The following is a 25,739-nucleotide window of genomic DNA, read 5'->3' as shown; positions in this document are numbered from 1 at the left end:
ATCATCACACCACCATTATCATCACCATCACCACCACCATTATCATCACCATCACCACCACCATCATCATCATCATCATCATCATCATCACCTCTCCAGTGGCCATCTGTATAATGACGCAGCCGAAACTCCAGATGTCAGCGCCCTTGCCGTAACCCCGTGACCCCGTTATCACCTCAGGCGCCATGAAGGCTGTCACGATGATGATGATGATGACGATGATAGTTGTGATGACGATGATGATAATGATGCTGGATGTGATGGTGATGCACGTAGCGATGATTATGATGATAATTACGCTTGTACATTTGCATAGCAGAAAAGACGGTTAAAAAATCTATCAATTCGCTAATCATTCAATCGACCGATCTACCACCACAATCATCACTACTATCACATGATATCATCACCATTAACCATCACCAATCAGCGCAATCACCCTCCCACTCATGATATCACCACCCCCCAACGCACCGGGCGTCCCGATCAGCCCCATGAGTTCCCCACCCATGGTGGTGTTCGCGTACTTGAGTCGGACTGAGCAGCCGAAGTCTCCGAGCTTAATGGAGTTGTTTGGCATGAGGAAGATGTTGGCACCTTATCAATTCAATCGTGTTATCATTCGTTATTATTTTGTGTACCGGCTCGAGATCATGTTGCCTGCTTGCCTCGTTTCAAGTGATAAATTATGTTCGGTCTGTCTCAGAAGCAACACTACAACTATTTTCGATTATCAACACAGCTACTATTGTTGTTATCATTATTATTATTATTATTATAGTTATTATTAAAATAATTGTAAACCCGGAAATCATCGATTTTATTATTATCAGAAGTAGTAATACTATAATATAGTTCGCACAATTATTACTTATAAATCTAATCAATTTTAGCAATTTAGATATTTGTTAAGACACGAAAACATCATCATATAATTATATTATAATGATTCAACACGTTGACAAATCGCCACCATGGACCCACCACGGACCCACCTTTGACATCTCGGTGTACGATCTTGTGGTCGTGCAGCACAAATATGGCCTGCAGGATCTGGTAGGAGTAGTTCTTGATCTGACCTTCGGACAGCTTCATCTTGGAGAGCTCCTCCAGAGTGCCATTGTTGCACAACTCCATGAAGATCAGCATGCCGTCCTGTGCGCGCGTGCGTGTGCGTGCATGTGAATGTGTGTGCGCGCGTGTAAGTGTGTGTGTGTGCGTGTGTGTGTGTGCCTGCGTGTGAGTGTGTGTGCATGAAAATGTGTGCGTGTGTATGAATGTGTGTACATGAAAATGTGTGTGTGTGCGTGTGTTATTTGGTTATTTGACCAATCAGCCAATCGATCAACTAACTGACCAACCACTCAACAAGCAGATATCCTACCGACCTAATCGCATATTAACTACTGGCTCAATCAATCGATCAATCTTCGTTTTGCGTCCAGAGACCCGGTTTCCCGAGGTAGGACGTTGTTTTCTTTGCCATCAACTTTTTGCGCCAAATTAGACGATTGGTTGTATCCATTTCATTTAAATTTAGAGCTTTCATGTCTTGCTCGATTGTTTGCGACCAGGACTTCTTTGGACGGCCTTTGGGACGTGTGCCAGGTACTTCAACATCTGCAAGAGAAGTTATGGCACTGTTTCCACTTCGTTTGACATGACCAAACCACCGCAGACGGTGTTGCCGGCATTCGTCCTTTATATCATCTAAACCAGCACGACGCAGGATTTCGGTAGATTTGATGTGGTCCTTCAGACTAATTCGTTGCATCCATCGGAGCATTTTCATGTCGGTTCGTTGAAGTTGTTGTTCCAGTTTGGTTGTCATTGGCCATGTTTCTGCACCATATAACAACACCGGACGTATCACAGATTTATAAAGTCTTGATCGTAGTGGTAGTGGAGTGTCACGCCGCATCAATATAGAGGCAAGGAGATGCCATTTATTCCAGGCTGCACGTATGCGTGCTCGAACGGCAGCTTCAGCTGTTCCAGTACAATCCAGAACATCCCCTAGATATTGAAACGATGTGACTTTCTCTACCTTAATGGCTTCAAAAACAGTGCTATTTCGAATTTGTTGTTGTGGATTGATGCAAGCAGGACAAACAAAATTGGACACTTTAGATTAAGTACCAACTATTTTTGAACAACGTTTGTGACACCACTGGTTACACTGCTGACACTTGATTGAATTGTTACCTACACCAGCTTTACAAACTGAACAGGGCCATCGTCCAGTAGCTGTGGATTGGATGGGTTCACCAGTGTTCATTGCTTTGGTTTTGCTGATGTTGACTTTGAATCCATGATCGGCGAGTCTGGTGTTCCAATCTTCAAACATCTGTGCTGCATTCTGCTCAGACGTGGCTGTTAAAACAATATCATCAGCATATACTAGATTCCAAATGTCACCAGTGCGTATCGGTTTTGTGATTTCTTCCATCACAGTTATAAATAAAAGTGGACTGAAAATCGAGCCTTGGTGAACTCCAACGCCGATGTCAAATGCATCTGTTTCCAACCGTTGTGCTGACAAGATTCTTAGTATTCGTATACATTTCCATCACAAGTCGAACAAGATATTCTGGAATGAGTTTTCGTCGTAGACTCCACCTGATTGCTTCAAATGCTTTTTCAAGGTCTACAAAAATATGTGATAATTGTTGATGCTTTGCGAGGTACTTCTCTTGCAGTTGCCGAAGGATGTGAATTGCATCAATTGTTGATTTCCCCGCTAGAAAACCAAATTGATAATTTCCGATTGTGATGCACGACGTTAATCTTCTCTCAATGATTTTTTCGACAATTTTCAGAAAGTGTTCTAACAGTCGTATACCCCGATATAATGAACAGTTCAATGGATCACCTTTGCCTTTGTATAGCGGGACTGTCATGCTATAGTTCCATTCAGTCGGCATTGAGCAATTTCTCCAGATTTCACGGCAAAGTTGTAGTAACGTTTGGATACCTGCAGTACCAGATGCTTTGATAATGTCATTTGTGAGTCCAGAGGGCCCTGCTGCCTTTCCATCCTTCATAGCTTTTAGAGCTTCTGTAAGCTCCTCTATAGTGATGTCTGGAATCGGACCTTCGATGGGTGGAGCGTCAAAGTTAACATTGATGGGATTTTTTCGTTTAACAGACGGTTGAAGTATTCTCTCCACTGTAGCTTGATCTCATCTTGTTCAAGAACCATCTCATTTTTGTCGTTTTTGATACATGAGACACCAACTATGTCTTTTTTCGTACGCTTTGCTTGTTTTGCTATACGATACAGAGATTTCATTTGTTCACCTTTGCTTTTAGTGAGCCACTCTCTGCACTGATCTGTCCGAGCCAGTGCAACTTGACGTCTTGCATAGTTGTTCTTCTCACGGAAAATTTTATGGCTATCAACAGACTTTGATTTTTGCCATTGCTTGTATGCAACTTTCTTTTCAGCTATTGCATTTTGTACACTGTCATTCCACCACCAAGTGTCACGTTCATGCTGACGTTTTGTACCAGTTTTCCCACAAACTGTTGTTGCAGCGTTCATTAAAACGGTTTTGTATGTACTCCAATCTGTACTGGCTTGCGATTGGTGGTCTAACTGTGTGGCGACAATCTGTTGAGATTTTTCTCGATGAATATTGCTTTTCAGCTTCCACGTTTTGATTCTCCGAGGCATTTGTTTAGACTTATGTTTTGACAGTTCGACAACCAGGTCTGCCACAAGGAGTCTATGTTGGGCGACACATGATTCGCCAGGTATAACTTTGACGTTTTTGAATAGCCTTCGATGTTGTTGCTTGACAGCGAAGAAATCAATTTGCGTGGCTGATGGTCCAAAAAAAAAAAAAAATTTTTAATTTTTCGTTGTTGAAATTTTTCATTAAAACTTCTTTTTCGAATTTATTTGTATATATTTTGAATAATATTAAAACTATAATGATACTAATTAATAAATTGATAAACAATGCACTGACGATGACGGTTCAACGTCGAAATAGATCTATCTGCAATAATAATTTTAATAAAATGTTTGTTAATAAAGATAAAACTTCAGTTTTAAACAAATTCAATTTTGTTGGTAAAAATTTACTAAGACAAATTGAAAAATTCGAATACAAGTTGAGAAACACTAATAAATCGGTGGAATTTATTACATTATTTATATATATATATATATAACTATAACTATAATTATATAACTTTTATAAAATTTCTATATTTTAATTATTTTACTAAACATTTTATTTAAACTACATTATTTTATTTATATAATCTACATAAACTTTAGTTATTATGATATTTACAACAAGGTTAATTTATTTCACAATTTAATACATATTTTATTTTCTATATTTTCACATTTTACATTAGACACTTATTTTAATTAAATTATATGTTTAAACAATATTTAGGCTCTGAAGATGGCATTACGCCGAAACAGCGCTGTTAGCTTTATTCCAGTTTTAGATAAATATGAACTCAAACAATACCGCCTCGTCGAATGTCTTATAAAGAAGTTAATTAATGCAAAATGGGCAAACAATTTCAATGAAATTTGCATTTCTGAAAACCTCGTTCCTAAATATATATATATATATATATATATATATATATATATATAAATATATGTTTTTATACGTTAAAGAGGATGTGTATTGCTAGGTAGGTAGGTGGGTAGGTGCCTTGGTATGCCTGTGGTTGGGTATGCTACCGATAACATTCCAGGTTTTTACGAATGAATTAATTAATTATGCACAGTAGATGCCTACTAGGTTGATTATGATTAATTTATTAGTTAATTATACTTTCTCTCTTTCTCCTGATAAGTCTTTTTATCATCATCAACATCATTGTCGTCGTCATCATCACCATCGTTGTCGTCATCATCGTCTTCATCATCATCACACTATCATCATCATCATTGTCGTTTTCATCATCATCACCATCGTTATCATCATCATCATCATCATCATTGTCGTTATCATTAACATCACCATAATTGGCGTCCTCCTCATCATCATCATCATCATGGTCGTTATCATCATCATCATCTTCTGACAGGTTATTTGCTCAACTCCTGTTACTTTCATTACTTGGTTTCATCTCTGTCGTGTTAACACTCACACACACACTCACACAGACACACAACCACAAACACACACGCACTGCTCAGAACTGATGAGCACACAGCTGCACAATGCAGGGCCACCACCATCATTCACCACACACGCCACTGAACAACTGACAATAGCAGTAGCAACATGCATTGCTCTATCGTAATTAACGGCGAGAAATAAATACTACGGTATTACTATTATTTATATTATTTATTTTATTTATTTATTTAAACTTTTATTCAAGACCTCAGACCAGAAGCCTATATTAGGCTTGTGTGGTCAAAAACAAAAAATTACAATATACTATACTATACTATAAAAATAGTATTGGTAGTATTAATCACTAATTTTAACAGCATTTTTAACTGTAGATAAATAATAAAAATTCTCCAAACTTTATAACCATTAGTACCGCTTGCTAGCTACTGCATTTTAGACTACTTTTAAAATTTCACGTACGCAGAATCGCTTGAATTTCATCCCAGAATTGTCATTTTCATATCTGTGTTGTTATTACTGTTGCTACTCTCAACGTTACTATTGCGTCTGGTTTGTAATACTCTTATAATACTACTACTACTGCTGCTACTGCTACTACTACTACTACTCTTGCTGCTGCTGCTACTATTACTACTGCTACTATTACTACTACTGTTACTACTGCTGTTGCTACTACTAGTGCTACTACAGCTGCTGCAACTACTACAACTACTGTTACAGTTACTACTACTGCTACTACTACTACTACTGTTTCTACTACTACTACTACTGTTACTATTACTACTACTGCTACTACTACTACTGCTACTACTACATAAAATTGTTGTTGATAACAATACTAATGGTACTTCTGCAGCCAGCCCTACTAAATGTTTCACAATTGACATTTTCCTGTGTTTCTGTGATCGGTCAGTAGTTGTACCAACTTCATCAGCTCAGGGCCGCCGAGAGGGTATGTCAGCCAAGTCTAAAACTTGGGGCCCGGGCCCTCAAGGGGGCCCGGGACGGGCCCTAAAATGATTTTTTCTATCCAATTTTTTGAAAAAAAGTGGTTTCAAAGATTCGAAAAAATTACTTAGACGCGAAATATCACTTCAGTGAGAAATTAATTTTGTCTGAATGTATTGCACAAAAATATAAATTTTTCCGAATGTTCATAATCATTTTCTACATTCACATAAAAGAGTGATTATTTAATTTATTAAAATTTACTATGCAATGTGACGTACAACAGACGATACAAATCAGCATATTGTATTGTCTGTAAAAGTGAACCGACCAAGATTAAAATTGCGATATAACATTAATTTTTCCAGAATACGCTAAATATATAAAGCTGAACTTAATTGCAAAAGTGGATTAGGATTATGTCAACATTTTTAAGAAAAACTAATATAAATTATTAACATAAAAATTACACATGCAATTGCGTATTAAATGTAAATCCATCTCCATGGTAAAGTCGGTTTTTTCGGTGTTGTCATGGTGATGTCAATCGTTTATTTAATTTGTTTGTTTTTCAGTGTAGCGTTTTTTAACGGTTGCCTCAAAACAAGAGTGAATCAGAGAAATGAGCTATCAGCATAAATCAGGTGCTTCAAAAAGAAAGGAAAAAGAAAAACGAGAAACGTTAGCAAGAAAAAACCAAAAAACATGTGACAGTTTTTTTATGATTAATCAATCAAGTTCCAATTTTCACAACGAGTCTGAACCTGAAAAAATTGAAAATACTACATTGGTGGAAGAATCTCTTACCGTTATTTCTCCTGAAATTGTAACGTTTGATGTTGACGAAGGTGAAAACTCATCTGCGGCCAACAACTGCAACAAATCAACACTTTCAGTGTACGATATAGGAAAAGAAGAAAACACATTTCTTCAAACCAAAGACGTTCATGAAGCCGTCCTTAACGGTCCTCCAACCTTGCCTAAAAACTTTCCAGTAGACTTTTAAGGGAACTTTTTTCCTCCATCGGCGCTTGTTTGTAAATTGAAAAATGGAGAAGAGGTCAAAAGAAATTGGTTGGCATGGAGTAAAATCAAAAATGCAATTTATTGTTTTCCATGCCGCATATTTAGTAAATTGCCTTTGCCAAATAGGTCCATGTTAACATGTCCAGAAGGATTTAGTGGCAACAAAATCTCATGGAAGAGAATTCACGATAAACTCAACCCGCACGAAAATAGTTCTAACCACAAATTGTGCTATTTTGAGTGGAGAAGTTTAGAAAAATGCTTATTGAAGAATAAACCAGCTATTGATACTAACCTTACTGATATGATAACAAACGAAAAAGCTCGTTGGAGAGCTATCTTACAAAGGATTCTTCATGTAATTTTGTTTTTGGGTGAAAGAGGACTGCCCTTAAGGGGTGATTCGAATTTGGTTGGTAATCCTAGAAATGGAAATTTTTTGGGAATACTAGAACTTATAGCTCATTATGACCCTATATTAAATGATCATTTGATAAAGGTTAAACAATCACAAATGCAAAAAAAAACGGCTACCAGTTCACTACCTTTCCATGGAAATACAAAATGAGTTTATCGTGTGTTGTGCACAAAAAGTCACTCAGAAAATCGTGAACGAAATTAATGAGTCAAAATACTTTTCTACAATAGTTGATTCAACTCCAGACTCATCACACGTTGAACAAACCGTGTTTATCCTAAGATATGTGACTCCTTACAGTGAAGGGGAAGAAACTGTTTACAAAATCAACGAAAGATTTTTAAAATTTGTCGACTGCAGCAATAAAACTGGAGAAGCAATTGCAGATTTAATCAAATCAACGCTTAAAGAGCACAATCTTTTACTTGAAAATTGCAGAGGACAGGGGTAAGTGAAAACAATATAGCAAAAAATTATATTTTAGCTTACACATAATTTTTAATTGGAGCTACCCAAATATTGTTATACGTTGTTTTATATACAGAGTTGTATTGTATTAATTTTTAAGGTATGACAACGCATCAAATATGAGTGGGGTGTACAAAGGCGTACAAAGCAGAATTTTAACTGAAAATCCGGTAGCTGTATATTCACCTTGCGCAGCTCATAGTCTGAATTTGTGTGGAGAAGAAGCGGCCCAATCTTCAGCAGAAGCTGTTACGTTTTTTGGAATTGTTCAAAAGTGTTATAACATATTTAGCTCTAGCCCACAAAGGTAAATTATTATTTTCAAATTTGTTTGTTTAAATTCTTGGATTATCATATTGCATAACAGGTGGGAAATTCTTCAAAAGTGTATTGGATCTTCGCTACATTCTCATTCAAAAACAAGATGGTCTGCAAGGGTGGAGAGTGTACGGTCTTTTGCAGCTCATTTACCTGGACTGAAAACCGCTCTCAATGCTATAAAACAACTTCATCTCACCCCACAAACATTAACTGAAATTAAAGGTATTGAACGATATTTAAGCACGTTTGAGTGTCTACTAATGGCATCGATATGGTTAAAAGTACTCTGTGAAATAAACATATGGAATGAAATTCTGCAGGCCAGACAAGCCACCCTAGACGTAGAGGTTGTTAATCTGCGGCAACTAATTGAAAACCTTAGCACTCTGCGCTCAAAATGGTTTGATATACTTAATGAATGCAAAGCTGTTGCAGAATGTCTTAATATTGATAAAGAACTGCCTGACAGAAGAAAGAAAGCTAAACTGCTCGCTGACAAATGCACACAAATGCAAATTCATTGTCCTGAAGAAAACTTTAAAATCAATGTCTTTTTTGTGCTGCTTGACAGTGTCATTGGAAACCTAGTACGAAGGTACCAAGCTGCTAACAGCTTAAATAAGATTTTTCAGTTTCTTTGGAAATATTCAACTATGACCGAAGAAGAGCTCAAAGAAAAGGTAAAAACATTGTCTAAAAAGTACAATAATGATGTTGACGGAGAAGAATTGTTTTTAGAAATAATTGATTTGAAAAAAATTCAAAAAGGAAATTTTTCAATGAATTTGAAACCAATAACACTTCTTAGCACTTTGGCAAGCCAAAACCTAACAAATATTTTTCCAAATGTGGTAATTGCATAGAGAATCTTCTGCACTCTGCCTGTGACGGTTTCGGAAGCTGAGCGATCGTTTAGTCTTCTGTCAAGAGTAAAAAATTTTTTGCGATCCACCATGAGCGAAGAACGATTGACAAGTTTAGGAATGCTTCCACTGGAAAACGATTTAGCGAGATCTTTAAATTTTGATGATGTGGTTGATGACTTTGCTAATAAAAAAAGTAGAAAAGTTCACTTGTGAATCACAACCGTCAAATGTTCATATTAATGGTTTCTAATGTTAAATAATGTTAATGTTAAACGTGGTTTAAATGTTTTTCATGTTTTTAGTTTTTTTTTTAATTTTTATTTTATCACCATTTCTCTAAATAAATGTATGAAATAAACAGTTGGTAGGTTTTACGTGTTTGTAGGTAGTCTGCGTAAAAATATATTTATTATTATTATTTATATAACGTTCTTTAAACTAAATTTGTTTATATATATATATATATAATATATATATATATATGAGGGGCCCGGCGTGCATTCAAACTTGGGGCCCGGTTTGGCTCTCGGCGGCCCTGCATCAGCTAATGTAGTTGTTGTCGTTTACTGGCTCAATCAGTCATAACAAAAATAATTATATGTATCTAAATTGGAAAATGATGTCAAGAAAACAACAGCAAGAACAACACTAATAGTAGTAATAATAATAATAATAGTAATAATAATAATAATAACACTAACAATATTAAACAATAACAAACAAACAAACGAAGGAACGAAAGAACAAACGACAATAAAAAATAGTTGATGACGAACGAACCCTATGCAACTCCACTCCATAATACTGAACAAGTCGCTTGTGTTTGATACTCTCCAGTGTGCAAATCTCATCGTACAACTTGTGGTAGTCGCTCGGTTGGATCTTTATCTAGTAAAAGATTGAGATGGAAAGATGGCAGTGCTATCTCGATGTTATCTATATCTTATTTTGTATCTTCTTCCGGCCAAGATACAAAAGAAGATTAAGATATCAAGGTCGCCATGCCTTGGTTTAGTGAAGTTTAAAAATAAGTACCAGTGTACCTAGTTAGCAGTGAGAACAAGTACCAGTGTACCTAAGTACCAGTGCATGAAAATGATGCAACGAACCTCTTTGACGGCCATGAGGACATCATTATCAAGATTGATGGCTGTGTACACCTTTCCAAATTGACCTTCTCCTACATGTGGTAATGATGATGATGATCATGGGAATGATGATGATGATCATGGTGATAGGAATGATGATGATAATGATATGAATGATGATGATGATGATAGAAATGATGATGATAGAAATGATGATGATGATGATGATAGGAATGATGATGATGATGATGATGATGTTGATGATGATGATATGAATGTTGATGATGATAGGAACGATAAATGATCATGATGATGATGATAGGAATGATGATGATGATGATAGGAATGATGATGATGATAGGAATGATGATTATTGGAACGATGATGGTGATAGCGATGGTGGTGATAATGTGGATGATGTAAAAGCCGATGAAAATGATGAGATGATGAAAGGAGTGAGGATAACGATAATGATGACAGACATATAGCGAGAAGTTAATGAAAAAATTATCAAAAAACATTAAATACATTTTCCGACAATCTTTACTCAAACAAAATGTATTCAACCTTACATACTTTTGTCTACCCATCCATCTATCTATTTATTTATCTGGCACTCCGTCAAATCATTCATTCATCTATTTATCCATCCATCTATCTATCCATTTATCTAGATGTCAATTCATCAATTCAACAATCCATTCATTCATCCATCCGTCCATTCTTCTATCCAACCATCCACCCAGCAACCGACCAATCTTGATGCCTCTTTGCCACTTAAACTTGACCTTCCTCACTCGGATGCTGAAGTCTGCTTCCTGTTTCCGGTCAGTCACTCGACCTATGACCTTTCATTTGTTTATTCATTAGTTCGTTCATTCGTTCACTCGTTCATTCAATCATTCATTACATTCATTAATTTTTTGCATTCATTTAACAAGCTAATTAGCTCTTCATTTATCCACCCATTTATTCATTCACTCATTCATTCATTTAATAATAATAATAATAATAATAATAATAATAATAATAATAATAATAATAATAATAATAATAATAATAATAATAATGATAACAACGATGACGATGACGAAGTTGATGATGGTACCTTCCTCTCAGTGAGCATCTCATCCCTCTTTCTATCCACCTTCCTCACAGCATCCAGGCAAACCTGCTTCCTGGGTGGTCGCTTCCAGAGCCCGAAATGTGATAACGACGACGACGATGAGGGCGTCACCATCATCGACCCTGCCGACATGGGGGTCGTTGGGTGGTTGTCTGGGTCGGTTGGCGGTGATGATAGTGTGTGATAACGTGACGAAGATGTGGACGGTGGTGATTGTGATAGTTACAACAACATAATTTGAGGTTCAAATACAAAATACACGTCTGTCCAAGAACAAGATGATGTGCTAACCGGCGTCTGATAGGTCTCCAGGGATGGACGCTCTCTGCATGGTGAATGGGGAGGTCCTGAGACCTGTCAGTTGGAAATATTCATTATCATTTTCATCATCATCATCATCATCATCATCGTTTTCGATATCATCATCATTATTTTTACAGTTTAATCGTTTGTACCATCATCGTTCTTTAGCAAATGATTTTCCATCAACATGTCTGAAGAACATTGCATCCGAAATTATAAAGATTATCGTCATCCCGGGAAATTGTATGCAAGCCAGATTGAAAACATTCCCACTAAAAATCCCACATCCCATTCTACAACAACCAACTAACAGGGCGATGAACTGAGGCTGTAGAGCGATCGGGAAGGAGATGCGTACATCCGTCTGCCACCTGAGCCACCACTGCCACCGATGACGGCCGGTGAGGCCGATGCAGACGTGCGCATCAAAGGCTTCTGATTCGTTATGTCTGGACTGAAACCTGTTGTTGAGAAATTTGTGCGTGTATGTGTGCGTGTATGTATGCGTGTATTTGCGTGTCCGTGCGTGTGTGCGCATGCATGTGTAGACTGCAAAGCTTACGACAGTAAAGAAGATTTTAGAGCTAATATTAATTAAAATATGACATTGCATACAATGGTTCGATGCATCAATATAAAACACATAATGGCAGAAGTGATGAAAGTTGATGAGAGTAACATTGGAACGACAACGACCCAGAAGTTCGTGGGAACGTTGGTCCTTTTCATTTTTAGTGATTTTACCCCTCAAAATCATCGGAATTATAATAATAATGATGTTAAGATTTGAACTGGGCTGGTGCGTCGGGGTGCCTGGACTGGAATTTTTCCGACCGGTGGTAGCGGTTTTGAGTTACATAAACAAAATTTAAAACAAAACTCACCAATAAACAATAAAGTAAAAATAAAAAACATTTGCTGAAATAAATTATTAAATAAAGGCCAATGTCAACAAGGCACATCATAGCACCATTGCGACAACTGAAATGCCGTTAAAGTTAACAAAAAAAAGATGATCATTAGCCCTGCCAACGTGAACAAAAAAAACCAAACTAATAAAAAAAATAATTTGTCAAAAAACTGACCCGGCTTCGTGCCGACGACGTGACTGATGCAGCTGTCGATGCGCTGGGTGAAGGCCTGTACGATGCAAAGTGACAATAAATACCATCATGAACGTCATCACCAATTCATCGGTGACATCACCAGTGACGTCATAGACGTAATTAACTTCACCAGCATTGCTGGGCAAATCAGACTAACTTCATCATCATCAACGTCATCATCAGCAATATATGCCATAATTTTCTTATTAAAAGCCTCATCATCACCACCACAACGTCAATATTAGTAGCAATTAAATATTAACGACGTCACCGTAATCATCATCATCACCATCATCCTAACCTTAAACTCATCATCCTTGATGGCGCTGGTGTTCCTGGGATCACAAACAAACTTCAAGAAATCAAATCCAGGTTGCGTCCACCTAGCGGGTAGAAATTAAATTGCAAGTTAAACACGTCATCGACAATCAGACAATCGACAAGGAAAGGAAACAACTGAGCTACCAGCTGGCCAGTGAACGACTCAAAATAATCGGCTTGAGCGACTTAATAAAAATTCATTTGAAATGAGGATCGTGAATGAAGACAGTTCTGTATGTATGGATGGATGGATAACGAAAACCTGGATGAACCCTTCAAGTCACGCCACGCCAACCCGCTCAAACTTCATAGGCATACCCCGATTTGGATAATTTTTTAAAGGTCGGATTTGATGAGGATAAATTGGAAGGCGTATTGGTTCTATGGTTAAGAGGCCTGGCGCTGCTATACAGTGACTGAGTTGGAATGCAAAAGGACCCCCTCCCATCACTTGCAAGGCATCTCATGCACAGATTGACACGTACCTACAAGCACTGTGCGTTCGCTGTTGATGCCGCTGAGTTATTAATAAGTGAGAGAGAAATAAAAAAAAAGAAGTTTGTAGAATTATACATGAGGACAAATATACTACCTTGGTCTGATGCCCCTGCCCTTCTCGCAGGACAGGGCAAACGCCATCCACTGGTCGGCGAACTTGATCATCTTGATTGAAAGATCGTGTCGCATCTCTCCTGACACCAGGCGAGATAATTCTTTGTGGTACTGCGTGCGTGCGTGTGTGTTTGTGTGCGTGCGTGTTTGTGTGCGTGCGTGTTTATAGCTGATTGTACTGAACTCAATAAAGCAAAATCAAAATCTCATAAAATTAATATTAACAAATATTTTTTAACAAATAAATCAACTCAACTCAACTCGGCTTAAATGATTAAAGTCTAAATGTGTATAAAAAAAATGATGAAATGTGTAAAAACAGCACATCAAATTCTACAACAATGATAAAAGGACCTTGACAATAAAATCTAAAACATGAATAAATAGCAGTACCATGCTACGAGGCAACATCCCATACCGCATTACGATGCAGCCTACAACAGTACATGGTACATGGCATTGTACGGCATGCCATCGCAGAATCTAACCTCGAAGGCAAAGCTGTAGCAGTGGAGAATGGTCTGCTTGTTGGTCTTCAGCACGTCCGCTCTCTCCATCTCGTCCGCATCTATCTCCATCATCCGTTCACTTATCCTCGTCATCCCTTCTGCCAGTCTGTCTCTCAGCTCGAGAGCACCACCCTGTACATTGTTCAGCCACTTATTTGTTTGTTTTTTGGTTGGTTGGTTCGTTTGTTTATATGTTTGTTTGTTTGTTTCGTTCTTCCATTCATTCATTTGTTTATTTATTTATTCAGAATTCCAGCAAAAACAAAACCAAGTGAAGTTAAAAAGTTTCCCAGAATTAAAAAAAAACAACATTGAATGGCCTCAACTGCATGAACAAATTCGCCGTCCAACGACCACTGAGGTAACTCAGCATCAGGCATTGCAGGCAAGCAGGTATGTTATTATTATTATTCTTTCTTCATTTTAACAAGAGACTATTGTTTAATTATGATTATTCGTATTTTTCATTTCATTTGTTTTTAGTAAATCATTTTATATTCAAAGTTTTAAAGCTTTATGTCTCATTTTGCGGCTTGTGTGCTCCTGATAACAATCGTTAACAGAAAAAATATTTACTTCACTCATTATTTATTTTTAAAGTAAGCATGTTAAAATATTAAAATAAAAACCTTCAGAGCGTGCACTCATTGTTAATGGGTGTAGCATCTAGAAGGAAGTAAATTTGAAACAAAAAGTCAAAAATCTGCGAGCTCAAATATTAAAATTTAAAAAAATGCGTTATAAAATTGTTCTCATTGTTGGACGAGTGTCATTAAAGCTATCAAGATAGCGTGCCATTCACATTTGTTAAATTCATTCAACAGTATAAACAAACAATGCCGGCGAGAGTCCATTGTCATTCTCAATTTATAAGCAACATTTTCATCACAGTTTTCGGTGGAAAATTAATTTGACAGTAATTTTGAAACATATTTTTTTCATCGTACGCAAGAAATATTTTTTGATTTCATTGAAGTTTTTGAATCTTTAAAATTTTGTGTAATCTGCAAGAAAACCTAATTCATTTTACGTTTAATCTCGTCTATACTTTTAACATGGTTGGAAGCGACAGGTGTGGACGTATAAGAGTTCATACAAATCAACGCAGCATCATCTGAACTGGGCAGAACTAAAACCATCTTTTATAACGCAACAACAAACGCTAGAGCGGAGACAGACCTTGAGTTCGTTGAGAGATAAGGAGATGGACTGATGGCAGGACATTTGCTCGTTCTTCATGACCACGCAGCCTGCCGTTAACCTTTCAAAGTTCTGTCTGCATTGAGGTAGCTCCAAGGAGTGCATGGAAACTAACAACACTCCATCTATCTGTTTGTATGTTTGTGTGTGTGTGTGTGCGTGTGTGCGCGTGTGTGTGTGTGTGTGTGTGTGTGTGTGTGTGTGTGTGTGTGTGTGTGTGTGTGTGTGTGTAGATATAAGTGTATGTGTGTGAATGTAACTACAAAGGGTGAACGCTAATTTGAAAATTTTTACTGATATGCATGGACAAGCATTCATGCCGAAATTGCTGCAAGTTATGAATGTGTTGAGACAGATAAAAAAACACGCCAGAAAATAAGCATCAAAAAAATTCTAGCACAAAAGAAGAAATCACCGACCTCGATGTAGGCCAGAGCAATTGTAGCTTCAGCATTTGGTTCAAACGGTACCTTCTTACCTTTCCAATCACCAGCGTAACCATTGTTGTTGTCAGTAACACCAGATGCAACGTTTGCATTACGATGATCATCTTCCTTACCATCATCATCCTCATCTGTGATTTCATCATCGTGGTCGTCATCTTCACCGTCATCGCCAAACATAACTCGTTTACCTCCCTTCTTAGTTTCTCCATTTCCACAAACGTCATCATTGTCGTCCTGGTGATCGACAACATCATCATCGTGAGGGTAGCGACTTCTGAAAGATTTCTTCTTGACAATGATGAGGTACCTGGCGTTGCCCGAGTAGGTGCTGGAGTTGGAGAAGTATGAAACGCAAGAGGGATTGGCCTCCAGACTGTTGGCCAGCCCCACGCTCCTCTGTTTCGTGAACTCCTTCTTGATGCTGTCGCTGGTGGCTGTGAAACTTTTGGCCAGGTTCAAATGTTTGCTACCACGCTGGCTTTTGTTAGGAGCGTTGCCGTTGTTGTTGGTGTTTGTTGGCAATTTTTCGTAGGGAACAATACTGTTGTTGTTGCTGTTGCCGCCATTGTTGTTGATGACATCATCGCTTTCAATGCCACTGCCAGCAGAGGATTCAAGTTTGCGCAGAAGTCTGACGTCAGTGCCACAGGAAACATTGAGGAGGCGACTCAAACATCTGACGTCGTTTGATATGTACTCAGGCACGAACACCATGTAATCCGTGCTGTCCTCAAACACCAGCTGCATTCGTGTTTCAATTTTCTAGTGTATCTCTCAGAATATTCTCAAATGTGATGTGAAATATTAAAAAATTTAGTTTCATTGAATAAAAAACGGAAAAATTGGTCACAGCATTTGAACGAATTTATGAAGCGTGGATGTGGAACTGTGTCAAACAACGTCCAGACCCATGATCCAAGTTGTGCAGATTAACAAAATTATTTGCACAGTGCACAAACAGCGCGAAACTAACTTGAACAAAATTGTTTCGACAGAGAATATCAAGCAGTTGAGCATGTGACACAGTGGCCCTGTAGTTGGCTGCCACTTCTAAGTCCTGCCAAATTTTGTTATCATCACCTCCTCATAATCATTAAACCCGTGAACATCATCTTCATCGACATTATTATCTTATCACCATGACAATCATCATTAGCATTGCAATACAATCATCATTAGTAGCATCACCATGGATGGTGCATATCTGCTGCTGCCATTGTTAAAAAAAGAAACCAACAGAGAAGAAAGACATTATCACAAACGTCAAATTTCGGGTAACCAGAGAAATTTTCAGTAATTTCAATCTCTCAGCTTTTTTTTCAAAATCGAATCAATCACCAAAAGTCAACAACAACAACGACGACAACAACTACAGTAACAATTACAGCGACAACAACAACAACAACAACAGCAACAACAACAGCAACAACAACAACGACAACAACAACAAAAACAAAAAAGCAACAACAACGTTCATATCATGAAGGTCACCTTGATAAGCATCTTGGCAAAGGATAGGGCCTTCAATGATGTATCTCTAGCTTCGTTGAAATAAATCTTTAAGTCTCTACTCAGCTGGCTCATGTTCTGTCTGTATGTACGTTGCATTGTGTAATGCATTGTATTGTATGTGTATTGTATTGTATTGTATTGTATCGTGTATTATACCGCATTGTACCTTGTATTGTATTGTATCGTGTATTGTATTGTGTATTGTATTGTATAAAACTCAACACTATAACGCTACATGACTATACGATAGTGACATAGTGACGTAATAAACACTACTCTCTCTCTCTCTCTTCTCTCTTTCTCTCTCTCTACATACAGCAATAGCGCCAGAGATAATAATACATAAATAGAGATGTAATAAAATTTTCCGAAAAAAAATAAAAACTAAAAAGATAATATTCATCTAAGCCTGCTGTCACAACAACGTGATAGAGTAACGAGAGAAAAAAATTGAGAGTTCAGTCAATTGAATGCGAGATAGTCACAAGCCATTTGCTGTTTTTGCACGTGTTGAGAATTTCCCTCTAGAATATGGTAGATCAAGAATAGCAACAGCCATAGCAAAGAACTATAAATAAGGAGACAAATTATATAAATAGAAAATATTGACATGGATAAAAAAATCCTGACATGATCTTAAAAACACCAATAAAAAGATTATTACATGTAGCTATCCGAGATAATAAAACATCACTTTAGTATGAGTGTGTGTGTGTGTGTGTGAGAGAGAGAGAGAGAGAGAAAAAGAAGAGAGAGAGAGAAAGAGAGAGAGAAAAAGAGAAACGTGACATCACTTTGCAACAGCTGCCTGCCCTGTCTACAAAAATAGTAAAAAAAAATCAATGCAATGAAGTTATTTTCTAGCTAACCTAAATTCCGACGACTTGCTTTTATGGATGACCACATCACTTTCGTCTTCATCCTTCTCATCCTCCTCATCATCATCACCATCATCACCACCATCATCATCATTGTCGCCATCTTCTCCATCGTCATTAGCGTCATCGTCGTCATTATTTATGGAGTGATAGTTGGTGCAAGCAAAGAGTTTCTGACTACACTCATCTATCTTGGAGTCAAGGAAGTCTGATATTGATGTGATCAAACTGTAGGCCATCGTGCTGTTTGTGTGTGTGTGTGTATAAGTGTGTGTGTGTGTGTGTGTGTGTGTGTGTGTGTGTGTGTTTGCATAAGAGTGTGTATAAAGGTTAAAGGTTCAAGGTTACTCTTTCTCTCTTCTGCTCTTGCTTCAGAGGTTACAACGACAAACACACACAGCGTATATGAATACGCGTGCAAACCACGCATCATACACATTGCATATGATAGGCGGGGATCTTTTTGTATTCGAAACCCAGTCACTGCAGCAGCAAGACTAGGCACCATTAACCAATGAGCCATCACGCCGCCAAAGTGTAAGTGTGTGTGTGTGTGTGAGAGAGAGAGAGAGAGAGAGAGAGAGAGAGAAAGAGATGAAAAGAGAGAGAGAGAGAGATAAAACTTGTATAAAAGTGTGCAGGTTAATGCGTGTGTGAGCGCATAGGTGGTGCGTGTGTGGGTGGGGGTACTTTGAAGAATCAAGATTAATTTGCAAACGTTTCTAAGGATTAATTCAACAAGAAAGGCTTATAAATCATTCAGAGAACCCCATTTTTTCGACCATAAAATCACTCACTGATACATTCACCCCAACCACATCCTTCTTGAAACATCTCCCTCATAACTACACCATCCCTTTCACCACCCTCAACTATGTAAATGTTTGTCATCCCCATCACGATCGATCATCATCTTTTATCACCATCCTCATCGCCTACTATCCTCATCATCATCATATTTACTGTTATTGTTATCGTCGCCATCATTGACTCATCATCATCATCGTCATCATCAACATAAAAAAATTCCCACCAGAATTTGATGCCGGCATCAGCTTCTCCATTGCGAATGTGTGGACAGACAACTTTTGAGAACTCCCACTCGACTTCCAGGAAGTTCTTCAGCTCCTTGGACATCTGCACTGTCCACTGCTGCAGCATGGTCATGAAGCTCTGCATGTACTCAAAGTATACCTGTCTCGTGTTTAATATGTTGTGTGTGTGTGTGTGTGTGTGTGTCCAGTTTTTGTTGTATGATCGTATGCGTACGCATGTCTGGTATGTCATATACATATTATGTTGTACTCATATACATGTATATTGTATTGTATTGTATGCATGCATATTGTATGCATGTATATTGTATTGTATTGTATGTATGTATATTGTATGCCCACTATGTTGAATGCATAATATGTGCAGATAAAAGCAATTATTTTAATACTTAATCCTCCTTATTAGTTGTACGAAAGAGAGAAGCATGCCAGCTAACACTTAACATCTTGACGAGGTCGTCTTCGAACTTTTCCATTTCAATTTCATGTTGAGGTCCAGTTTCGAGATGGCAGATGAGTTCCAGGTAGTACCTCTTCATGTCCACACAGGCGTTAAGTGTCTCCTTACACTCGTGGATCAGCTGCGTTTTCAAGATATTATGACAAAGAAAATTACAGTTGAAATTGATCAAAGAAATTTTCATGCTATTTAAAATGTGATTTAAGTTATAAATGGTTAGTGAAAATACTATAAATTAAGTAGATAATAATTTTCAAATGCAACTGAATGATCAATGAATTGTACAATTTGATTAGCTGAAAACTTTGAAGGTTCAATGAAAAAAAATTTTATATTTCGTTTAGTTTATTAACTTTTCACAACCACTCATTATCACTTCAATCACATTTCAAATAATATATCAAACGTTCAAAATTATTTGACATTATTCAACAAATAAGTCTATTAACCATGCAAATATTCAAATTACTGACCACTCAACAAATAAAATAAAAGCATGTAAAATGATTCAACCGGCTTTAAAATATCAATGGAAGGTTTCTTCTTTGGCTGTTCATCCAATCTCAGTTTGAGGCACTCGTGAATGATGTCCAGCGGTACTCGACTCAGAAATAAGTACAAGTACTTGAATGAAGGTAACTGCATGGCTGCCAAGTAATTTTTTGTACTTTCTGTCGTACCCTGTGCTGTTGTTGTTGTTGAAGCTGTTGCAGCAGATGTAGTAGGTCGATTGACAAATGTTGCTATGCAGTCGGTGGTTGTTGAAGACGTCGTTGATGAAACAGTATGTGAAGTAGCTTCTGAAATTGTGGTAGTGTCAAATAGGACATCCACAGTTGAACAAGTTGTGGAATTATTGGAAGTATTTTCTACTTGAGTTACTTGATTGCCAGCAACGTCTGCATGGTATGGAGGAGGTCCTGATGTCGATTCAATGTTTGAATGCATGGTCTTCAGTGGGAGGAGGGAATCAAGATTTGAACACGGTGTTGAAAATGCTGACGAAGATGATGACGACGACGACGATGATGACGAAGATGATGATTGTAGTTGCTGTCTTGATGGTGATGTTAATGGTGTTGGAGGAGATATAAGTTCCTGAAAATGTCAAAATTTAAATTAAACGTGTCCTTTGGTAAAAACGAAGAACCAAAACTTAACTAAAAAACAAATGTTAAAAGATTAGATGCATCACAAAGAGGTGAGCACTCACGTGGAATAATGCATCCCTGGTTTTTTCGAGGGTCCTGTATAAAACCTTCTTCATCCTGTTGGAGAACTTCCTGAGACCAGTCCACTTGAGAGCCCGGTCAACGTACCACCTGTAAATGGAAGTCGTCGAGTTGGGCAGCATCTCAAAACTTTCCGCACTGGTGATGGACGACTTGGACGATTGGTGGTCGAGCGAGGATGCCGGCTGCTGCAAAGATGAGCTGAGTTGGGATAGCGACTGCGATGATGAAAGTTTTGATTGCTGGAAAGTTACGGACTTTGATAACTGCCGGCTGAATGTTTTGCCATCATTTGGCTTTAACTGTGTGGAATTATTATCATTTTTATTATTATTATTATTATCGGTGTCTATCACGTCGTGATCTCCATTATTATCTTCCAGCAAATTTAAAACTATATTACTGTTGTCTTCACCGACCTTGTTATTGTTGTGATTTTTATTGATGCAATTGCCACAACTAATGTTATTCTCAAGTGAACTTTGGCCTTTGTTATTGTTATTATTATCGTTAATACTGACCTCCTCGAAACTCAAGTCGCATTTCAACCTCCTGATGTTAAAATCACTGAAGAGCATTTGCAGTTTATCCAGCTTCTCGGAGTCGACGCAGGACCACAATGAAAAGTCCTTCTGCTTACTGGTCGTCACTAAATCGAAAACGTTTTTTAACTGCTCGAAAAGGATTCTCGTAACATTGAACCACAAGTACAGCACTTCCGTTCTCTTCTTAAGTTCATCCATTTCATTCAACTCAAAACCTAAATTCTCTGACAAATCATTCCAGAGGGATTTCTGGGTCGGGTAAAGAGATTCCACGAACGTTATTTTATACAGAAGTCTTATAACTTGCTCTAACGACTGCGTGAAGATGTCAAGTTCTCTGTTCAGACAGGCGCCAATGATGCTTTTAGTAGTGGGGATCTTGTCCAGCAGAGATGCTTCGAAGATGTCGCAACAGCATCCAATGTTGTTGTTGTTGCTGCTGCTGCTGCTGCTATTGGTTGACGCTTTTGATGCTGCTACAGGAATATCTGAAGTGAACGGCGGCTGGATGTTTACTCTGGATGGAAATAAAAAAAATTAAAACAACTGAAACACTGACGACTTAATTTTAACGGTTGGTCGTCATTTTAAACTACCGTCGCTAAAAATTTTATTACTTTCATGATACATTCATTTATTTATTTATCCACAAAACTGACCAGAGGGTATAAGCATACCACTAACCTTGCCAGTAATGAGAAAAAGTAATTTCTGTAACACACAATGTCAAAAAAATCCGCAAAAATGAATGGAATTGTATAAAAAGTGTTAATGACAATATTATCATCATCCATCAACATCGTCATTATAACCAACCAACTGCAAAAGACATGCAACAAGATATTTTTATTAATTATTATTATTATTTTCACTAATACAATTATTAAATACATTGTCAGATAAGAAATCATTAAATGTATCTGTCACCAACTAACACAAACCAACATCTCCATTATCTTCAACATCATATCCTTCTTCTTCATCATCATCGTCATCATTATTATCATTCTCATTACAGCCAACATCATAACCCTGATCAAGTTACTCATCATCATCGCCATTACTATATCATCATCTCAACATCATCCAATTTTTTTTTCAATGTTTTTCAATGTTTTTTTCAATGTTTTTTTTTACAATTGATTTTTTTTTAGGTCACATGTAAAGAAAGAACCCAAGCGGTTATACAGATCTTATTTTTCTGAGAAAAAAATTAAAGATTGGAAAACAAAAAAAAAACCAACCTGAACTTGAGGACTTCCCTTAGAATTGTGGCGACATTATGTTTCCGCTGGTGCAGCACGAATGCATCCTGCTCCAGTGGAGTTTTGCAGTTTATGTAAGCCTGTTGGCAGTGCAGAGCGGTGATATGACGTGATGTGGTGTCCATATGATGATTACACTCGCTTTATAATCATTGATGTCATGTAATCACTATTATTATCATTGTTATTTCCTATCGGCAATCATCTTAATCTTTTTTATACATAATTCTCATGCAATCAATAAAATAGAAACTAAATTTAACTACTTATTAACTACCTAATTTAAATAAAAAAAATAAAAACTAAAAAATTAAAAAATAAAAACTGAAAGAATTATAAGGATGACTTCAAATGAACAGCAAGAGTCAACGTCAACATTATTTCCCAAAACGATATCATATGACCATTATCATTGGGACATTTTTATCTACCAAATCACTACCTTGTTCATTGCAATTCACAATTAGATTGCTACTCCATTGTTATTACTACAACCACCATCACCACCTTTATCATCATCATCAACATTATCTTCATCCTCATCACCATGATTACCGCCATTTTTACCATTCTTACCACTTTCACCACCATCTTCGTCATCATCATCATTATCATCCTCATCGTCGTCATCACCACCGTCATAACCATCACCATTACCCCCCTCACCATCATCCATCATTCACCTCCCACGCACCTGCAACTCCATCCAGAGGTCTTCCTTCAGTTGCACCCTCAACTGCTCCTCCTCCAGACTCATTTGCCCCGAGTACATCTGCCTCTTGCAGTCCTTGTCGCGTCCTTCACATTATTATTATTATTATTATACAAGGTTCAGACTGGATAAAATATATTATTGTCTTTTTATTAACTTTATTGCAACTCTATGTTTAACTTTGATTGATAACGCCAAAATAATAAGAATGATTGAACCCCAATTGAACAATTAAACCGGCCCCTCTAAAATGTACCCACTTGCAGTGATGAGCATTTTAGATTAATAGGTATTTATAATTATTTCATTATTGATATTTGGTATTTGGAGTTAGAAAATAAAAGGATGTTCATATTATTATTACTATTATCATCATCATCATCATTGTTGTAGTTGTGGTTATAATTCAAAGTTCCATGGCTCTTTTTTATTTACTGACCAATTGATGAGCTATACGATCAAATGAACTTGTGCATATTACTGTGATAGGAACAATATATAACTATTTAAATGTTTTATCTTGTTTTAACACTTTTCCCAGACAATGAACCTCGAGGTTTTCTTCTATTTTAATTTACTTTATCTTATGTATTTCAACTTTATGGTTAACTTTAGCATTGATTTCTTGGACGTAAGAATGAAAGAGTTTCAATTTGTAATCGTAATAATAAACATTATTAATTATTACAACTATATATTATAATAGTTTTAATTAATGTTACATAATTTATCGTATTATTAATATTATAGAGTGGTTAGAGTAGTTTGATTTTTTGGTGTCAAAATGCTCACCAGTTAAAAATTGACAATAGTAATTCACGTAAAACATTTTCAAATAAATTTTCATACAGAAGCAACCAAAATGACAGTGCTAACGGTGATGGTTATGACGGTGGTGATGACAACGATGAGGATGATGATGATGACGAAGATGGTATTCAAGGTTGTGAGAATGGTATTAATCATCAAAAAAAACTCATCAAATTATATGCAACAAATCATAAAATAGTAAATAGACAGAATAGTAAGTCTTACGTGGAAAGCATGTCTCGAAAGGCTTACATAAGGTTCATCAGTCAGGTATCTTTTTATCTAAATTACTAACAATGTGAATGAAATTCAGTAAACAATAGATATAGATAGATTTATTAGCCAAACAGGGCTACAACAAAAATATTTCCCAATTTAATAACTTCAGTTGAAAAATCAATTAATATTACGAGATGTAAATTAAAGCTGAATGAACAAAAAAATAAGTGTGAGAGTTGAGATAAACTAATAAATAAATAATATGATCTGCTGTAACAATTCAACAATTTTCTTTCTGATGTCATTGTACAATTATGCTGGGAATTAAAAAATTTCATTTTAGCTCTTTGTTTAGTTCAGATATTTCAGTCATTGTTAATTATTATTACTATTTATTATGATTATTATTGTTAATGTTGTTGTTGCTATGGCATACAACTAGCACACAAAGAACAGTGAATTTATAATTTATTTACAATTTATAATTTAAATATATAATATGGTGAAATATTATATAATTTTTTGAGAACAATGGGTTGAGTTGGGATACGCTCTTGCACTTGAACCCAGTTACTGCAACACACCACCTGGTAGAGCAGTCTAGCGATTAGGCCATCTTACTGCTTGACTGACCAATCATACAAACTAGTCTAATAAACATAAGAAACCTTCGCATAATTACATAACACAACCTGTACCACAACTCCCAAGAATGACATTGATGATTTCAAGAAGTCCAACATCATGTGCATACAAATGGATCAGAAACAATCATACGAACCAACTGATGACTTGCACAAAAGTTGCTGTCACACAAGCCAATCCTACAGTTAAGTTTTAAACAAACATAGGCTGATTACTGTGTGCAAACAAGAACATGAACATGATAGAATGTTTGTAAACTATTTCTGAATCTATGATGAAAATATTAATATATGAGTCTAAAAAAGACCCATCCGTATGTTTGCCTGGGTTTTTGGGTTTTGTTGATATTTTTTATCAGGAAGTGCAACATTATAAAGAGCTTTATCACAAAGGAAAATGTGAAGAATTCCAATTTAAAATCTGGCCCAGCCCTCTAAAACTGATTCAACTATGTGAAGCAGTAGAGTTGAATTTCTATCAAGTAAACAAATGAATAAATAACTCATTTCAAAAATTGATAGAGATTTCATT

General features: G+C 36.7%; 3 protein-coding genes across 3 annotated transcripts in view; 1 reads left to right on the top strand and 2 right to left on the bottom strand.

Annotated features, from left to right (window-relative positions):
* HELRODRAFT_111085 (hypothetical protein) overlaps window positions 1-1,137 on the bottom strand; it is a gene marked incomplete at its 5' end in the record, with an annotated part of 4,022 nt that extends 2,885 nt beyond the window's left edge. The window contains 3 exons of the mRNA XM_009017930.1: window positions 92-192; window positions 475-597; window positions 996-1,137. Coding sequence (XP_009016178.1) covers window positions 92-192; window positions 475-597; window positions 996-1,137 — 366 coding nt within the window. The remainder of the gene's footprint in view (window positions 1-91; window positions 193-474; window positions 598-995) is intronic.
* Window positions 1,138-9,161: 8,024 nt separating this feature from the next.
* On the top strand, window positions 9,162-9,377 carry HELRODRAFT_77462 (hypothetical protein; the record flags this gene model as incomplete). The annotated part of the gene is made up of 1 exon (XM_009017929.1): window positions 9,162-9,377. A coding segment is annotated over one exon (216 nt), but the record flags the coding sequence as incomplete, so codon positions are not given.
* Window positions 9,378-9,489: 112 nt separating this feature from the next.
* On the bottom strand, window positions 9,490-23,810 carry HELRODRAFT_191330 (hypothetical protein; the record flags this gene model as incomplete). Its single annotated transcript, XM_009017928.1, has 24 exons — window positions 9,490-9,554; window positions 9,672-9,708; window positions 9,945-10,052; window positions 10,274-10,344; window positions 11,007-11,100; window positions 11,361-11,530; window positions 11,670-11,732; window positions 11,993-12,142; window positions 12,767-12,821; window positions 13,089-13,170; window positions 13,701-13,831; window positions 14,209-14,379; window positions 15,409-15,558; window positions 15,849-16,616; window positions 16,849-16,932; window positions 17,367-17,466; window positions 18,257-18,508; window positions 19,299-19,459; window positions 19,758-19,901; window positions 20,294-20,878; window positions 20,994-22,074; window positions 22,802-22,902; window positions 23,517-23,620; window positions 23,795-23,810. The coding sequence occupies 24 exons, from the start codon at window positions 23,808-23,810 to the stop codon at window positions 9,490-9,492; spliced, it is 4,743 nt and encodes a 1,580-aa protein (XP_009016176.1).
* Between the last annotated feature and the right edge of the window lie 1,929 nt (window positions 23,811-25,739).

The sequence above is a fragment of the Helobdella robusta genome (genome assembly GCF_000326865.2).
Source record: "Helobdella robusta unplaced genomic scaffold HELROscaffold_20, whole genome shotgun sequence".
Classification (NCBI taxonomy): Eukaryota; Metazoa; Annelida; class Clitellata; order Rhynchobdellida; family Glossiphoniidae; genus Helobdella; species Helobdella robusta.
The sequence above is the reverse complement of the archived record's forward strand: the minus strand, read 5'-3'. Positions and strand labels throughout refer to the sequence as shown.